Here is an 18,033-nt window from a genome sequence, read left to right on the forward strand (position 1 = left end):
AGCAGCAGCCAGAAGAGGCCCTCAGACTGGAGACCCCTTCACCCCATACAGACAAGGCTCTGCCGACCTTGGGGGCAGGGACCAACTGGGCAGAGGGTGCTGCCTGAAGCCGAGGCTTTGCAGGCCCTGGTAGGGTGGTCAACTCAAACTGACAGGGCTGCTCTGACCCTCAGGGCTTCCCTCCTGTCCCCTGACCTTTGGCCCCTTCCCTCTCCAGCCGAGGCTGCAGAGTCCTCTCCAACCTTCCTTCTTTCTGAGCCCTCAGCTCTAGGCCTCCCTCCAGAAGCCCAGCTGTCTTCCCAGGCCCTTCCTCAGCAAGGCCTTGCTTCATCTGCACCCCCATACACACTCACGGTCCAACCTCAGGCTCAAATTATCCTCTCCCCGGGGAAGGATGAAGAGCAGCCGACTCCCTGGGGAGGGTGGAGACAGACAGCGCCAAATGGGCAACCCAGAGACGGGGCCAGGGCTAAAAATGGACAGGAGGTGTTTGTGAGGGCCCCTCGGGCTCCTACCCATCTGCTCGGGTGAGGGGCTGGAGTCTGTGCTGGGTAGGGGTACAGAGCAGGAAGGGGGGCAGAGGTGGTGCCGGGCTTTGGGCTATCCCTGACCCCGCAGCTGGGTGTGGGACTGCAGCTGCCGCAGGCTACATGCCTGGCAGCCCGTTTCTGGCACGTAGCCCGAGGCCACACTGAGGCCGTGGGTTCCCGTTTGGAGGTGTAGTCAGGAGGGGGCGTGGGCCTCCAGCCAGGCCGCCCCCCAGAAGTTGGGCAAAGCCACGACCTGTCTGGCGGCCTCACCAGGGACGCAGTGGGGCAGGACTGAATGACTGGCTCTGGGGCCTCAGGGTTCCATCTGGCCCCTGGCTGCCTTCAAACAGGTGTTCAGTGGAAAGCGGCTGGAGGCTGAGTTCCCCCCTCATCACTCTCAGAGCACCTTCCGGAAGACCTCACCCACCCCCGGAGGCCCAGCAGCCGAGGGGTCCCTGCAGAGCCTCACCTGCCTCATTGGGGAGAAGGACCTGCATCTCTTCGAGAAGCTGGGAGATGGCTCTTTTGGCGTGGTGCGCAGGGGCGAGTGGGACGCCCCCTCGGGGAAGAAGGTGAGTTCTCTGGGTCCTGCGGGGCGTGGCAGGCCCTGCTCTGCCCTCTAAGGCGGATCTGTCCCCTCTGCTGGGATGTGAAGGGGGCTGGGGACAGGTCCAAAGTGGCTCACCCTGGAGTCCATGCTCAGGGTTAACTAGACACATGTTCCTTTTTTCAATTATAAAACTAATGATCATAAAAGTTTAGAGACTTAAAAATAAGAAAAAAAAAAAAAAAGCCTGTAATCCCACCACTCAGAGGAAGTGGAGTTAGCATTTACACCTTTTTTCCCCTTCAGATATTTTGTTGAATTTCTTTAAGATACAAATTTTAGATACAACTTTTTAACGCTTGCCCTTTCATCTTAGTATTGTATCTAAAAAATTTTCCCCAGAAGGAAAGATAGCGTGTGTGCAGTAAAGCATACAGTTCATGAGTGTACGGCTCAGTGACTTTTCACATATGCATGGGCCCGTGTGACCACTGCCCAGATTGTGATGTAGAATAGGGGTCCCCAACCCCTGGGCCGTGGACCGGGACCGGTCTGCTGCCTGTTAGGAACCGGGCCGCACAACAGGAGGTGAGTGGCGGGCGAGTGAGCGAGCTTCATCTGCCGCCCCCCATCGCTCGCATTACCGCCTGAACCCTCATATCCAGCACCCCCCATCCCAGTCTGTGGAAAAACCGTCTTCCACGAACCCGTCCCTGGGGCCAAAAAGGTTGGGGACCACTGGTGTAGAACATCTCTGTCACCCGAGAAGGCTCCCTCATGCCTCTTCCACTGAGTATCACCTCCCTTCAAGGGAAGCCACTCTTCTGATTTCTGTCACCACAGATTAGTTTTATGGCATTATATTTAAAGCATTTTCCTTCTACACCAAAAACATTTTTTATCATAACATTTTAATATTCCATCATTGTACCGGTCATCTCTTACCTTGCGGTTGCCACTTAACCTGGGCACTCCCGCAGGAAGCAGAGGCCTGGCTCATGGCTGTTGGGGTCAGCTGCCCTCCCCTTGCCAGGCCACAGGCACCTGGGACATGCTCACCCGCCCGATGAGCAGGTCTGGGACTGGAGGGGGGAGCAGGCTGGCCCGGAGTGTGGAGGCTGGGGCCTGTCCTGACTCTCTGCAGTCCCCACTCTGGCCAGGTGAGTGTGGCTGTGAAGTGCCTGAAGCCTGATGTGCTGAGCCAGCCAGAGGCCATGGATGACTTCATCCGGGAGGTCAATGCCATGCACTCGCTTGACCACCGAAACCTCATTCGCCTCTACGGTGTGGTGCTCACGCCACCCATGAAGATGGTGAGTACTGTGGGCAGAAGGGATGGCGGCAGGGAGGGCCCTGTGCCCCTCACCTCCTGCCTGTGCTGTGGTTACTCCCTCCATCCTGATGAAGGTCAGAGGTCCTCCAGATCCTGCTTTGATCCCCCACCTGATGTGGCAAAGGGGCTCACAGGCCTACCCCGGTACTGACTGACCCTGGTGTCCGCTGGAGCTCACTTCCATCTCTCTGGATTTGGCTTGTGTTCACCAGTAGAGGGTTGCACCCACGGGAGGGGCCGGTCCCAGAGTTTAGTTTTTGGCATTGCTAACCTGAGCCTCTTTGGGTTGCTCTTCTGGGTCTCAGTTTCCCACGTTCCCTAGAGGGGAGAGGCTTGGGAAGATGTAGGACTGCTAGAGGTCCCTGGAGGACAGGCCAGGAAGGAGCATGGAGCGTGGCTCTGGCAGGCCTTGAGGGGAGGGGCTGAGGGAGGGGCAGGGCTCAGCCATGCTTATTCCTCCCTCCTCCTCTGTGGCCTCAGGTGACAGAGCTGGCGCCTCTGGGATCGTTGTTGGACCGGCTGCGCAAGCACCAGGGCCACTTCCTCCTGGGTACCCTGAGCCGCTACGCTGTGCAGGTGGCTGAGGGCATGGGCTACCTGGAGTCCAAGCGCTTTATTCACCGTGACCTGGCTGCCCGCAATCTGCTGTTGGCCACCCGTGACCTGGTCAAGATCGGGGACTTCGGACTGATGCGAGCACTGCCCCAGAATGACGACCACTACGTCATGCAGGAGCATCGCAAGGTGCCCTTTGCCTGGTGAGGGGCAGGTGCTGCCGGCTCACGGGGCCTGGACCGCCCCGCCCCGCCCTGGTCCCTACACGCCCAGGCCTCAGAGCTTCCAGGGCCTTCCATACACCCACCAGCCCTTGTCTCTTCTGGGCCCGGGGTGCCCTTGTTATGTGCCCATCCATTCACTTATCCATCCAGGAATTCTCAGGGGCCCGTGTGCCAGGTGCTAGGATGCACAGGGATAAGTGCTGTGGGACACATTAAGGCTTCCTGGAAGACCCAGTATTAAGCTCCTGAAATACCAGGAGAAGTTAGCCAGGCAGAGACTGGCTGGTAAGTATGTCCCAGGTAGAGCTGGGGGCAGGCAGGGCCTTGTAGACTGATGAGGGATGTTCACCTGCACGCTGGGGTGGTACCTGGCCCTGCCCTGGACCCCGTGTGAGCTTATCGTGTGCTGAGACCATCATGATCCTCTGCTGTCAGAGGCTCCTGAAGGAGTGTCGTCTCCTTGCTTTGGGGTGGGAGGAGTTGGTCCAGTTCTGGTTGCCAGAAAACCCTTCTAATCCAGGATGTACACTCACCCCTAATTAATTACTGACTTTATATCTAGGATGATCACACATCCTGGATTATGCCTGATGTCCTGGAGTAATTAATAGCACCTCCTTTCATGCTCAAGCGTCCTGGTTTGCATGGGAAATTATAAGGTCACCTTTTTTTATGCAGCCCTCTTATAACAACCCTGTGAAGTGAGCAGATTATTGTTATTCCCATTTCACAGATGAGGACCGTGGGGCTTAGAGCTCTTGGGTGACTTTCCCTGGGTCCCACCCCCTGTGAGTGGCAGGGCCAGCTCTCCAGTCCCATGAGATATCTCTGATTCTCCATCGAGGGCAGCTTCCTCCTCACTCCCCGTGCCTCAGTCCACCCTGGAATGAATACCCTTTGTTAGCTTCCCTGCAGTGCCATTTTTCTTCCTCACCCAAGAGGGAGCCCCAGAGAGCGTGTGGGATGAGGAAAGCCACTGTGACTGTTCCCACCCATTTTGGTTCTTCCCCAGGCCCTATCCAGATTTCCCACCCACACCTTCCTGCTGAAATGACCTAAATCCTAGGATCCTGCCCCAAGTCTGGAAATTGTCATCCTCCCACCACAATTAGAAAACAGCCTGAGATCTTATCCCACCCCACTTTTTGCCCCTTCTGGAGCTGCTGACCTTCCTTTCCCTGACATGGGAACGTCCTCCTTTCCCCACCCCAGGCCGCGCGTGGAAAAAAAAGACCTGAGCAGAGACAATTTTGTCCAAGTCTGTGCACCCCGTAGTTAAGAAGTCCTTAACTTCACACTGCGCCCCCAGTACCTACTGTGAACCCGGGCACGCGGGGCAACGGCACACTTGTGCATGAGCATTTGGGGTCCACTGGCGCTGATGCAGGGGGCGGGGGTGCTCTGAGAGGCCTTCTGCTTGACCCCTGCCTCTGCCAGGTGTGCCCCTGAGAGCCTGAAGACTCGCACCTTCTCCCATGCCAGCGACACCTGGATGTTTGGGGTCACGCTGTGGGAGATGTTCACCTATGGCCAGGAGCCCTGGATTGGCCTCAATGGCAGTCAGGTGAGGGGGCTGGGGCTGTCCTCCCCACAGCGTGGCTGGGGGTTGATTTGATCCTTGTCTCCCAACCTGGCCCTGTTGGAACTGGCTCCTACCTGTTGGAATCCCTGTCTCCAGTGCCCGCCTGACCCCCTCAGGTAGCTGAGCAAAGAGCACGGCCCCCAATGGTCAGGAACAGGCCGGCCTGGGCTTTTTCGCAGTCCTCCTTTGCCACGGCCCCGTTTGGAGGCCCCAGACGTAGGGGTAAGGGTCAGAGGCCCAGGGCGCAGGCAGAGCTCTTCTTTGGGGTACAGGCGTGGCGGCCAGCAGTTCCAGCTGTTCCGTGGGCTAGGGGGAAGATGAGCCGTGAAGAGCCGGCTGCTCTGCTTGTCCTCACACTGCACCTCCCCACCACCAGATCCTGCATAAGATTGACAAGGAGGGGGAGCGTCTGCCCCGGCCCGAGGACTGCCCCCAGGACATCTACAATGTCATGGTTCAGTGCTGGGCTCACAAGCCAGAGGACAGACCCACGTTTGTGGCCCTGAGGGACTTCCTGCTGGAGGTGAGGGCAGATCTGCCCCCCGGGGGCAGGGGTATCGAGCAGGTGTCAGCCTGAGGTGGTTAGTGACCTGTCTCTGCCCCCAGGCCCAGCCCACTGACATGCGGGCCCTTCAGGACTTTGAGGAACCAGACAAGCTGCACATCCAGATGAACGATGTCATCACCGTCATTGAGGGCAGGTAGGGAGCACTGGTTGGGCCTGGGACCCCGAGCCGTTCTGCTTCTCAGGTCCCCATGGCAACAGCCCCTATCAGGGCTCCTGCAGCAAGAGGGGAGGGCAGGCCTGGGTCCTTCTGAGTGCTTGGGGTTAAGTATGCAGGTGCGGTGGCTCGCAGGGGGGTTTCCCTGCCTAGCGTCTCCTCTGTCACCCTTTTCCCACCAGGCTCCAGCGCTGGCTCTGTGGGTCGGGGCCGCACTGCCCTTATGCTGGGGTGTGGGAAGTGGAGCAGCCTGGCCTCGGGGCCCAGCTGGGACTCTGGGACATTCCTCCTCTTACCCTCCCCTGCCCCTCCTCTTCCCCCTCCTCCCAGGATAAGGACTCTGGACTCCCACCTGGGTGCCCTTCAGTAGCCCCAAGCAGCCCTGCCTGTTCCTGGCAGCCTCTGCCCTCCCAGGGCTCTCCTCCGTCCTCTGCTGGGCCTCCCACCTGGCCATTTTGTCCCCAGGCTGCCCTCACAGGGTCTCTATTCCTGCCCCCTCAATCCCCCTCACACCTGGCAACACGTGTCTGCCTGCAGGCAGCCTCTCCTGAGTCAGGTCTCCCACATGGAGCCCCCAAAGTTCAAGCCTGCCTGCTGTGGAGGCCCCCCTACCGCCTGGTGTGAAAAGGGTCCCAGTCCTTGGGACCGGTGACTCAGGGGCTTTGTGTGTTTCTGGGGCGTTTGTCTCTGGAGCTGGCACCCTGGGTCACCACTGGAGTGAGGCGGGGAACAGGAGGGGAGAGGGGAGCCGCTCCTCCTGGAAGGCCACCGTGGGCGGGCCCTGCCCCGCCCTTTCGTCACAGGCTTGGGTTGGCCCAGCTGCTGGCTCCACTGCCACTGCCTGCCAGTGTGGGCTTGCTGGGTTCTTCCTCCTGGGCCACCGGCCGACTTGGACCACAGTGCCTGCCGCAGGTCCCTGGAGCCACTCAGGAGGTGGGAGGTGAGGGGCAGGAGGCATGACAGCCGGTGAGGCTTTGGGAGTGGGCCTGTGTGTCGGTGGTACCAGAGCTTTAAATGCCCCCTTGTTTCCTTGGTGCCCCAGGTGTGTTTGTTTGTCTGGCTCTGTCTCCGTGTCTCCAGGTGGGTGGGCTCTGTTCGTGGGTGTCCCTTTGGGTCTGGGTTTGTACGTGTGCGTCTCGGTCTGTTTCTCCGTCTTCCTTTAGCAGCCTGGCTCTCAGCTGTGTCGTATCTGTGCTCTTCTGTTAGACTGGGGTTTCTTCTTGCAGAAGCTGTCTCCTAGCCAGAGTCTGGAGCACCCTTGCCCCTGGCTCTGACTGATTCTTTAGACTCAGGGCTTCTCGGGGTACCAGGCAGGGGGCAGAGAGAGGACAGCAGATGTCCTGTGAGCCAGGCTTGCGAGGCTCTGTCTAGACTGTGAGGGACAGATGATGACCACTCTTTTCCAGTGGGTCTTCTTTGGAGGCTGGGATGGCTGACAGAACTTTGATGTCCTGTTTTCACAAACCAGAGAAGGGGGACAGAGATTTTGAAATCCATGTGTAGGTCCTTGGCCTGGCCTGGTCCCTGGAGCCTTTGCTTCCTGTGGTGGGTGGGAGAGGGGGAAGCAAAGCGGGTGTGTTGTCCCTCAAGGCCAGGGGCTGCCGGGGACACCTGGGGAGAAGTGCGTGGGGTGGTGTTTTGAGCAGAATGTTTAAGCCACATTTGTCAGCCATTTCTGGGCTACCTAAGCCAGGACTGGGATAATGGGCTGAGGTTTCCAGAGGCTGGTCCCCAGTAGAGCTGGGGCAGCCTTCGGTGGTTCTTAACCCAGGCCCTGGTGTTTCCCAGGTGCTGCTTCACATCTTGCCTGTCCCAGGATGCTGTCAAGCATCCTGCTGGAGGTGCCTGTCTTTGCTGCGGGGACTGTGCCCTCCAGTTGCCGTGGAGACTCTGGGCTGTTCTTGGAAGGGGAACGGAGGTGTGGCCAGAGCAGGCTGGGTGGGAAGGGCTGGTCCGGTCCTCTCTGGGCTGCCGGTATCTCCGCCCCACTGAGCCTTGGAGGGGGGGACCAGTGGGCAGCGTGACGTAACGTTGGCCATCTCGGGAGTTGTAATTGACCGTTGTTGGGAGGATGCTGCTTCTGTGCTTGGGATGTCATTCCCAAGGGGGTCTTTCTTATACATACTCTGCATTCCCAACTCCCCTCCCCCAGTAGCAAGGGCTGTCGTGCCTCCTGCCCCTCACCTCCCACCTCCTTTTTTGAGACTTGATGTGAGGACTCCCAGCAGTGATAAAGGGAGCCCTTTCTTCTGGGCCTGGCTCTCGCCTTGGCCATGCCTGTAACAAAGAGAGGTAGGCTTGCTCTCGCTCTCAGAAGTGGGTCCACGGGAGGTTTCCGAGTGAGGGTCTGTTAGCAAAAGGAAAGGAGCGGAGGGAGTGACCTCCTGCCCATCTGGTCTTGCTCAGGATCCACTGGGAGGGCGTGATCATGGTGTAAACCTGGCCTTGGACCCGAGTCTGTTCCACTCTGCACTACTTCTCCACCTCAGTTAACGAGCATCTCTGAAGAGGTGTGGAGAGCAGAGTCCAGCGTCCAGCCATGGGCTTGGTGTCTGAGCCTGTTCCGTGGAGGGGCACGTGGGACCCAGGGGGCCCATGGGTGTTGGGTGAGAGCAGCATCAGGGTCTGGGGGCCAGGGGCTCCCCACCCTGCCTCCTTGGCCTCAGCCGGCCTGGGGGTTGGGGTGGGGAGGGGAGGCGTTTCTCTTTTTGGAACGGCCCTGCTCTTTTTGGATGGGCTTTGTCCCTTCCCGGGTGTTGTCCTCTCTTCTTCCTTCCTTTCCTGCCCTTCCCACCCAGGGGGGCTGGGTGGTAATCACAGGGTTGCTGTGTCTGTGGTGGCCGGTCAGCAGCCTTGCTGACAAGGAGGCTGGGCTCTCATCCCTCCCCCTCCACGCCTCTTGGCTCCCCAAGGATTGCTGTGTTTGTGGGGTTCAACATTAGGTCTCTGGGACAGGCTCTTTGGGGGTCACACTGGCCCAGTGGCCACATCACCTCGCGGAGGGGGGTCCAGGTGTTCGGGCCTCACTGCCTCCTTCCAGCCTCCACCTCCCCCAACCCCTCTGGTCTGGCTGCAGCTTGGAGGAAACCTTTCTTTATGCTCCTGCTGTGGACAGGTGATGTACAGGTGGGGGGCTGACAGTGAGCGGATGCAGCTTGGTGCCACACGTCCGCTGCAGCAGCAGCATGAGGCTGTCACCACCTCTGCCTTAGCCCAGATTCTGTGCCTGTCCTCAGGTGTGCGTGATCCCAGCAGATGCAGGAGCCCCGTGGCCTGTTGGATTTTGGGCATTGGAAGCGTCCAGAGGGGCGCTCTGTTCTTTCTTGCCCACCTGGCCCGGCTCCCACCCCCACCCCAGGCCTGGACTTAGGCTGTGCCAACAGATTCTGTGTCTGAGGTCAGAGCGAGGGGCTGGTGATCCCATAGTCCAGCCACACTGGGAGGCTGGGTTCCCTTCTGGACCCCTTGTTTAAGACAAGAGTGGAGCTCTCCTCCCAAGGAGGTGGATGGGGGCCAGAGTAGGGGGGGTCCCACGGTCCTGGCAGGAGGTGATGGAAGGCACTGGAGATGTGTAAACTGGTGATGTGATAGCGTGGGTTGCCCCAGGTGCTTCCAAAACTTGGAGGGCTGCCTGCAGGAGATGGGATTGTGGTAGGAGGGCTTGGCCCCAAGCCCAGTCCTAAGGCCATGGTGCTCCCTTGGGCCGTTGTAGCTCAGAACTCCTGGAACTGGGTTGAAGAGTGAGATCGGGTGGCTAGGAGAGGACTAGGGCTTAGGCCTTGCCAGGGGAGGAGGGAGGCGAGGTGGTATTGTGAGAAGGGCGCTGGCTTCACGGATTAACAACTGGGTTTGAATCCTGGATCTGCTGTACTCTTTCTGGTAACTGTAGGCAAGTCATGTCACTTGTTTGAACCTGTTTCCGTATTTGTAAACTGTAGGAAAAGCTATGTGACCCACCTAGGGCACTTAGGGTAAGGCTGCGTGCAAATACCAGGCCCTGTACTGGGTGAATGTCAGGTCCTGGGGGGCTGCTGGGAGGAGTTGGGCTGGTGGCAGGCTACTCTGATCCTGGGGACTTAGCCCTTGTGCTCCCTTCTGCCAAGGTGGTCAGATACCATGGCTAAAGAGAGCTTGGTGTGAAAAGGGTCCCAGTCCTGGGGCCCGTCCCACCACGCCCTGGTGTTCAGCACGTCACCTCTGTTGCGCAGGGCTGAGAATTACTGGTGGCGCGGCCAGAACACACGGACGCTGTGCGTGGGGCCCTTCCCTCGCAACGTGGTGACCTCTGTGGCCGGCCTGTCGGCCCAGGACATCAGCCAGCCCCTGCAGAACAGCTTCATTCACACAGGACATGGTGACAGCGACCCCCGGCACTGCTGGGGCTTCCCTGACAGGATCGATGAGTGAGTACCGGCAGGGTCCCGCCTGGGGGCTCCAGGGCCAGCAGCCCCCTCTCTGGGCATGCAGGCTCTCCAGGCCCCCAAGTTCCCAGTTACAGCCGTGGGCCAAGGGTCTCTTGTTCAGAAGCTTTTCCTCGTTGGCAGAACTGGGGTTGGAGCTTCAAAGGATAAAAGGCCTCCAGGGTCCACACCTTAAGACCCCTGGCAAACTGGCTTTAGGAGAATGGACTTGGGAACAGCCTTTGGAAGCAGTTCAGTAGGAAAGCTTCTCATGATCCCCAGCACTTGGGTGGCAGTTTCCCTTCTCCTGCTTGTAGTACCTGAGTCCTGGAGATGGCAGCTGCCAGCTCAGGCCCAGGGGCGCAAGGTGCAGAACAAGCTCCCTGCAGGGAAACTTCAGAGCGCCCACCTGCCTGCTCACTCTGTACCTGGGAGGGGGGTTCAGTCTCCTTTAAGTGAAAGGATGAGGTCATCGGGGGGGCATCTGGGGAGGATACACAGGAGAATTAGTCACTTCCTGGGGGCCCCGCCCCAGGGAGCCACTTGGAGCTCCTCCTGCTGGGCCTCCGAGCCTCTGTGCTGGCACCACGGGGCTTCCGGGCAGCGCTCTCTCCTCTGACTTCTGACGGGCTTCTGCCCCGGGGGTGTGGCGCAGCAGGCCCTTCACCCCCTGCCCCGCACACCAGAACACTGAGCCCTGGGAGGGTGCCTGTCTCTTGCCTCACAGGAGCCAGGCGAGGGCCTGAGAGAGCTGGGGCCAGAGAAGGCAGACACCTTCCAGAAGGCGGCCCGGCACCCACTGTCCTGCTCCTGGCGTGCCATGGCCAGCCCAGCCCCATTCCTCTGGGCTTTAATCAGCCCCAGTGACTACGTCCCAGATCCCGAGAGTTGGCACAGGGGTTGCAGGTGAATTGGGAGCGTGGCGGTAGCCCGGCCCATGCCCTGCGTCCTGGCAGTGGAGCAGAAGGATCCCTCCTGTCCACCCTGGCTGGGGCAGTGCGGCCCAGACACCTCAGGGCCCGGCAGGAGAGAAGAGAGCGTGCCAGCAGGTGGCTGCCGGGCATGGGGTGGGGTGCCTTGGGGTTACAGAGGGCCAGCTCTGCCCTTTTGGGGTGTCCTTGGAGCTCCTACAGTCCTAGGTTTTTCAGCCTACGGTCAGGAGTTCTTTCTCTGCCCCCTCTCCATGGTACCCTCCCCTGTTCCTGCTAGATCTACAGAAGGGAGCTACTGGGGGTCAGAAGTCCTGGGCTCCAGGCCTGCGCCTGCAAGGGGCTTGGATGACATGGTTCTGTCTTCTGCCTGACCCCGGGAGACAGGCCCAGCACCCCTCCAGGGCGCCCTCACTGCCGCCACCCCACACCCTTACCCAGCTCTGACCTGCGTCTCTCCCCACAGACTGTATCTGGGAAACCCCATGGACCCTCCCGACCTGCTGAGTGTGGAACTGAGCACCTCCAGACCCACCCAGCATCTGGGCAGGGTGAAAAGTAAGGGCCCCCAAGCCCTGGTCCCCTAGTCCGTCAGCTGCCCGGGAAGGGATGCTGTCTCCTCAGGCCACCCCGAGCTGGGACGGCTGGGTCAGGGCAGCATGGGGACAGCTGTGTCCCTGGCTCCGGCTGGCCGTGGGGCGGACAGCAAGAGGCAGCTGTATCCGCCGAGGTGGGCATCCTCGGTCTGGCCCGCACTGGCCTGCCCGCTCAGCTTCCCTCCTCCCTCCTCCTTCCCGCCGTGCTCAGATCCTGGCTCTCCTCCCTCCCCCTAATCCTGCTCTCCTCTCCTGCCAAAACTACCCTACGGGCTCCATCTTGGCCAGGAGCCTCCTCTGTCTCCCGGACCCAGGGCCTGTCGCTCCGGAACATAGTTTTCCCATTGCTTCCCATTGCTGCTGGGTTTGTACATTCACTTGCCCCTCTTCACGTCTCTCTCTCTCTCTCTCCCCCCCCAACTCTGCCCTCTTGTCTGACTCTCTTCCCTCCCTTGTCCTGTCTCCCTTGCTCTGCCCCCTCTACTCTCCGCACGACCCTTCTCGCAGGGGAGCCTCCACCTCGCCCTCCTCAGCCTGCCATCTTCACTCAGAGTAAGTGGGGCTGCTCTTGGTGCCTTGGCCCCCGCCCCCGCCCCCTCTCTCCTCTCATTTCTCTCCTCCTGGAAGGTACAGAGCCCTGGCTGGCCGGCTGGTGGGAGGGCAAGTGGGTGTGTGCTGTGAGCTTTTGCTGCGGACCTGGCCCGGCATGCCTGCCTCTCCCCCCACCCCCAGAAGCCTGGGCTTCAGGAACAAGAGTGTGGTCCTGGCACCCACTCTGCCAGTGTCCGCCATCGCCTGGCCCTGCCTCACGTCCCTGGGGACCTGCAGAGGCCGTGTCTGGGCTTCATGCCAGTTGGTGAGGAGCTCTGTCCTCCCTAAGGATAGCTCCTATCGCCCTTGATGGTGGGAGATTGCCCATAGCCCCCTGCCTGCACTAATGGTGTGCCGTAGTGGGGTAGGGATTACTAACCAGGGCTCAGGAGCCGGGGTATATGGGGTCTTGTGTTGATGGAGGGGTGTCAGAGGCAGGCAGGTGTGGGGTGTTCTTGCTCTAGCTGAAATGGAGGGAGGGGCTCGCCAGGCCCCATAGCGGGCTGCCAACCATGGGCACAGGTTCTGCCCCCCTGTTGAATGGGGTCTGGGTGCACAGAGAATTCTGGCGGCTGAGGGCTGACCTCTGGGGGAATTGAGGAGTGAGGAGTTGGTGGGCTGTCTTCCCCACACCCCACCTTTCCCATCGGCCTGCCTGACACTGCCTCCCTGTTGGGGTCTACCTTCCATCGCAGAACCAACCTACGACCCTGTGAGTGAGGACCAAGACCCCCTGTCCAGCGACTTCAAGAGGCTGGGCCTGCGGAAGCCAGGACTGCCCCGTGGGCTGTGGCTCGCAAAGCCCTCGGCCCGGGTGCCGGGCACCAAAGCGGGCCGCGGGAGCGGTGAGGTCACGCTCATCGACTTTGGTGAGGAGCCCGTGGTCCCGGCCCCACGGCCCTGTGCTCCCTCACTGGCGCAGCTGGCCATGGATGCCTGCTCCTTGCTGGACAAGACCCCGCCGCAGAGCCCCTCGCGGGCCCTGCCCCGGCCCCTGCATCCCACGCCGGTGGTGGACTGGGATGCGCGCCCGCTGCCCCCGCCTCCTGCCTACGATGACGTGGCCCAGGATGAGGATGACTTTGAGGTCTGCTCCATCAACAGCACCCTAGTGAGTGCAGGGGTCTCTGCTGGGCCCAGCCAGGGCGAGACCAATTACGCCTTTGTGCCTGAGCCGGCGCGGCTCTTCCCTCCCCTGGAGGACAACCTGTTCCTCCCGCCTCAGGGTGGGGGCAAGCCGCCCAACTCAGCCCAGACCGCAGAGATCTTCCAGGCGCTGCAGCAGGAGTGCATGCGGCAGCTACAGGTCCCGGCCGGCTCTCTGGTCTCCTCGCCAAGCCCGGTGGGCGACGACAAGCCCCAGGTTCCCCCCCGTGTGCCCATCCCCCCGAGGCCCACGCGCCCACGTGGGGAGCTGTCTCCAGCCCCCTCGGGCGAGGAGGAGATGGGGCGGTGGCCTGGACCTGCCTCCCCTCCCCGGGTACCACCCCGGGAGCCCCTGTCCCCACAAGGCTCCAGGACCCCCAGCCCCTTGGTGCCACGCGGCAGCTCCCCGCTGCCACCCCGGCTCTCCAGCTCACCTGGGAAGACCATGCCCACCACCCAGAGCTTCGCCTCAGACCCCAAGTATGCCACACCCCAGGTGATCCAGGCACCTGGCCCCCGGGCTGGCCCCTGCATCTTACCCATCGTCCGCGATGGCAAGAAGGTCAGCAGCACCCACTACTACCTGCTGCCTGAGCGCCCACCCTACCTGGAGCGCTACCAGCGCTTCCTGCGTGAGACCCGGAGCCCCGAGGAGCCGGCCCCCATGCCTGTGCCCCTGCTGCTGCCCCCTCCCGGCATCCCAGCTCCTGCTGCCCCCACTGCCACCGTTCGACCAATGCCTCAGGCTGCCCCAGACCCCAAGGCTAGCTTCTCCACCAACACCAGCAACTCAGGGGCGCAGCCGCCAGCCCTGAGGGCCACTGCTCGGCTGCCACAGAGGGGCTGCCCCGGGGACGGGCCAGAGGCTGGACGGCCAGCAGACAAGATCCAGATGGTGAGTAGTGGGCCTGGCTACAGGGTGAGGAGGGGCAGGGGCCCGAGGGACCCAGAGGAAGGGGCCCGAGTGGTGCTGACGGGTGGGTGGGTGTGCCCAGCTGCAGGCCATGGTGCATGGGGTGACCACAGAGGAGTGCCAGGCGGCCCTGCAGAGCCACAGCTGGAGCGTGCAGAGGGCTGCCCAGTATCTGAAGGTACCACCACCTCCTGCCCACTCTGGCTTTCAGGGACCCTGAAGACTGGTTCTGCGGCTCTCCTCCAACCCTCCCGCTCCCTGCCCCCACCCTCACTCTCCTCTGTCCCGCCCTGGTCCAGCACCCCTTGGCCCCAGTGTGTCCCACGGCACCACCCTCTGCTCCTCAGGTGGAGCAGCTCTTTGGTTTGGGTCTGCGGCCGCGAGGCGAGTGCCACAAAGTGCTGGAGATGTTCGACTGGAACTTGGAGCAGGCTGGCTGCCACCTGCTGGGCTCCTGCGGCCCAGCCCACCACAAGTGAGCAGACCTTGCCCCTGCCACCTTCCTGTCCCTGGGGTGTCCTGGAGCAGTCACACTGGGAAAAACCAACAGCTCACAGCCACACACGGCCAGACACAGGGCTCCAGGCGGGAGGAGGGAAAGGGGTCCCGGTCCCAGGACACAGACAGTTCTCGGAGAAAACAGCTTCTCCTAAGCACGTTTATCTAGACTTCACAGGCGCTTTGTTCAAATGAGCTAATGAGTAAAAGGAATTGGAGCCTCTCTGGTTGCAGGGGGCTTGCTTCCTGGCTGGGCTCCAGTGAGCAGCAGTTTAGGATCCAGTGGTTTAAACGAATCTCTCTCACCTCTTCATTTCCTATTTCAGTTTAAAGTAACAAAGATTTAATGCCTTTTTAAAGGAATGTCTAATCAAAAAAAAAAATCCATTACTTTCCTATAAAAAATGTATGTACGTGTATATATAACACAATATATAGATATATAAATAACATACTTGATGTAGAGTATAAATACATACAAATGAAAGTTTTATCAAGTCAAAAAGTGAAATCCTTCCCTGGGGGGCGCTGGCGGGGTGGGTGTGTCGGATTCCTCTGGCGGCAGACAGCTTGAGCTGGAGCCCAGCCTTCTGCACACACGTGGCGTCAGCTTATACTCCTTTCCTGACCTCTCAGGGTCCTCATCTGTAAAACGTGTGTAAATGATAGTGCCTACCTCGTAGAACTGGTTAGGAGAATTAATGAGGGATGCACCGCACAGCAAGTGTCTGGCCCATGGGACACCATCGCTGAACGTTGGCCATTACCTCGTGGTTATTCTTACTGATCTGCATCGGTTACTCTAATAGACGATACTGCTGGTCTCTTATGCTTAGTTGATTAAAGAAGTCGTCCCAGGATGCTAAATTCCAAAATTAGTGCCTAGAACCACCAGTTTTCAGCCCATTTGGCTGACCCTGAGAGGCCCCTCTCGCACCCACCCACACGACATTCCATACTCTGTTGCACCGACCCCTGTTGATGGAAGGGCTTTCTGGTTGTTTCCCATCCTTAGGCGCTGAGATGTCTGGAGACACAGAGGATCTGCCCTGAAGGAATCATTTGAGCCTGTCCATCTGACGAGGGTGGGGAGATGCCCTGCCAGGCCTGGAGGACCTGCTGCACCTGCTGCCCCCAGTGGCAGAGCGAGGCCAAGGCAGCAGGAGGCTGGGAGCCCCACCTTGCCTGTCCCTCCCTCACCCAGCGCTGTCCCTGCAACTTCGGAGCTCTCAGTGCACCCAGCCGAGGTGCAGGAGGGAGCCTCTTGAAGGCAGGCCTGGGGGCGGTCTCAGCAGGCCCTGTGGCTGACCTGCCTCTGGCTTCAGTCCCTGGTGGGGCCTGTAGCTGAAATGTGTTGCCAGGCCCTGCCGGCGGGGAAGCCAGGCTTGACCCCGGGCAGGGAGGATGTGTTGGTCATGCAGAAAGGTGGACCAGCACCCAGGGCGTGGGGGGGGGGCCCTCCCCAGGGAGCCCCTGGCGGCAGTTGGGGTGTCGGACGGAATGTGACTTGTGGCCTCACCATGGACATGTTATGGGAATTGGCTGGTGTTAGGATCTTGTGCCTGGAAATAGCCTGAGGTGGCTCAGGTAGCAGAGCTAGGGTGCCAGATCGTTCTCTGGCAGGGACCAGGGCCCAAGGCCCCAGGGTTGGAAGGAGACCAAGGGGGCAGCTGCCCTGGAGGGACACCAGTGCTTCCTCTTTGACCCAGCTCTTCCCCTGTGCTGTTCTTTGTTTTCCCACCAGCCTTTTGCCAAAGTTGCTGCCCCAGCTATGAATATCTGCTTCTTCCAGAGAAATAAAGTTAGTTTCTATTTTATGTTACTTATTTGTGTCTGCCTGCTTCTTTGCCTCTTGGTCAGCAGCCCGAGGCTCCTGGGCTCCCCAAGCCACTACCATCTGTCCCAGGCCACAGGCCCTGTAGCGCCACCTGTTGACGGAGGTGGGGGAAGTGCAGGCCTGGTTGACCCTAACAGGTCTCTCCCTTTCCGCGGCTGACAGTGGGCACAGCCCCACCTGACTCAGAGCCCCTAGGTTTTATGTCTGATGTTCCATGAGGCAGGATATACTGCAGGACAGAGTACAGTAACTCCATTAGTGGGAGCTAAGCCAGAAACTTTCATAACATGGAAGGATCCAATATGTATTTTAAGTTTCTTTTTTCTGAATAGCTAATAGTTCACGTGGTTCAAAATTCAGAAGGTACTAAAGAGTATACAGTGAAGTTCCCCAGCCCAGCTGCCACCTCCCCTCTCCAGAGGCTGCCTTTAACATCAGTTTCCCGTGTGTTTCTAATTTTTTTCACTATTTTGAAGAGCTCCATAGCCTTACTGAAAGAACTCTTGTTTAGGGTTGCATGGATATGGTTTTACGATAATATATTTAACCAGGCCCCTTTTGGTGGAGGGATATTTGGTTGTTTCCAGTCCTTTGCAGTTCTAGCCATTGCATCAATAAATGGCGAATGTGGGTTATTACTTACTTGCAAGGTAATCTGAAGGATGAGTTCGCAGAAGCAGCGCGCCTGAGTCAGGGTGTGTGTGGCTAATGAGGGATCCTGCCAGTTGGGAAAGTTTTCTCCCCACAGAGGAGGCTCTTCCTGATGTTACAGCCACCAGTGTGTGAGAGCTTTCCATGTGGTACCAGAGCTTTCTGATTTTTGACAGTATGACATGTGGCAAATGGTGTCGATAGTTTTAATTGCATTCCTCTAATGAATGAATAAACATTTAAAAAATAAGTTGGGCCATTTATATTTCTTTTCTATAAGCTACCTATTAATAGCTTTTGTGGAGCCCTACATCAAGGACACAGGACAAAAATTCAGGAATTAACCAAACCCCCATGGCAACTGTTGCCATGGGCTCTCCTAGTCTAAACCGGGCAGCCCCTCAGCTCCATTTTAGGCAAAATAATCACCATGTCATGACCTTGTAGCATCCTGACCAATCACCTAATGCCATCCTGCCAGCAGGAATTTCTTTGTCTTGAGGCTATAAAAGTTGGCTACTAGCCCACAGAGGGGGTCGGCTCTCCCTGGTCTATCAGGAAGCTGGCCCGCTGTATTGGCAGCGCCCCTCACTAACTCTGCTCTGCTTTTTGTTCTCAATAAACTCACTCTTTTCTAAAATACTTTGTGTCTGGAAATTCTTCCAACCCGCACTCGGACCACGACATTTTGGTGGCCTGTACGGGGACATCTCTTGGGGGATCTCCTCCCCAACCTCCTCTCCTCATTTCTTGGGACCCTCTGTGGACAAGCAAGCTGCCGGGAAAGCAACAGAGGCACTCTGGCCAGGACCACACCCTGGTGTGTTGTGAAGGCTCCACGGCTCACTTTGCCCCAGTAACTGCCACCCAGAACGGGTGAGGTTCCCTCTGTCTGCTTTCTGACTAAGGACTAGGCCGATTGGTATTGTGCTGGCACGGGTCAGGCATTTAAAAGCCATTAGGGCGCCTGCCGCTTGAA

General features: G+C 59.2%; 1 protein-coding gene across 10 annotated transcripts in view; it reads left to right on the forward strand.

Moving 5' to 3' along the window:
- The window catches only part of TNK2 (tyrosine kinase non receptor 2), a 41,005-nt gene extending 24,617 nt beyond the window's left edge, over positions 1–16,388 (forward strand). For 6 of the 10 annotated variants that reach the window (XM_060099376.1, XM_060099377.1, XM_060099372.1 and 3 more), the window contains exons 4-15: positions 881–1,102; positions 2,238–2,390; positions 2,891–3,168; positions 4,627–4,753; positions 5,148–5,294; positions 5,378–5,472; positions 9,702–9,896; positions 11,289–11,380; positions 12,705–14,050; positions 14,151–14,246; positions 14,416–14,543; positions 15,582–16,388. In XM_060099376.1, coding sequence (XP_059955359.1) covers positions 881–1,102; positions 2,238–2,390; positions 2,891–3,168; positions 4,627–4,753; positions 5,148–5,294; positions 5,378–5,472; positions 9,702–9,896; positions 11,289–11,380; positions 12,705–14,050; positions 14,151–14,246; positions 14,416–14,543; positions 15,582–15,588 — 2,886 coding nt within the window. In that variant the 3' untranslated portion in view covers positions 15,589–16,388. The other 4 variants (XM_060099373.1, XM_060099375.1, XM_060099380.1 and 1 more) reach the window with 4 other exon arrangements.
- Positions 16,389–18,033: the final 1,645 nt, after the last annotated feature.

The sequence above is a fragment of the Mesoplodon densirostris genome, chromosome 5 (assembly GCF_025265405.1).
Source record: "Mesoplodon densirostris isolate mMesDen1 chromosome 5, mMesDen1 primary haplotype, whole genome shotgun sequence".
Classification (NCBI taxonomy): Eukaryota; Metazoa; Chordata; class Mammalia; order Artiodactyla; family Ziphiidae; genus Mesoplodon; species Mesoplodon densirostris.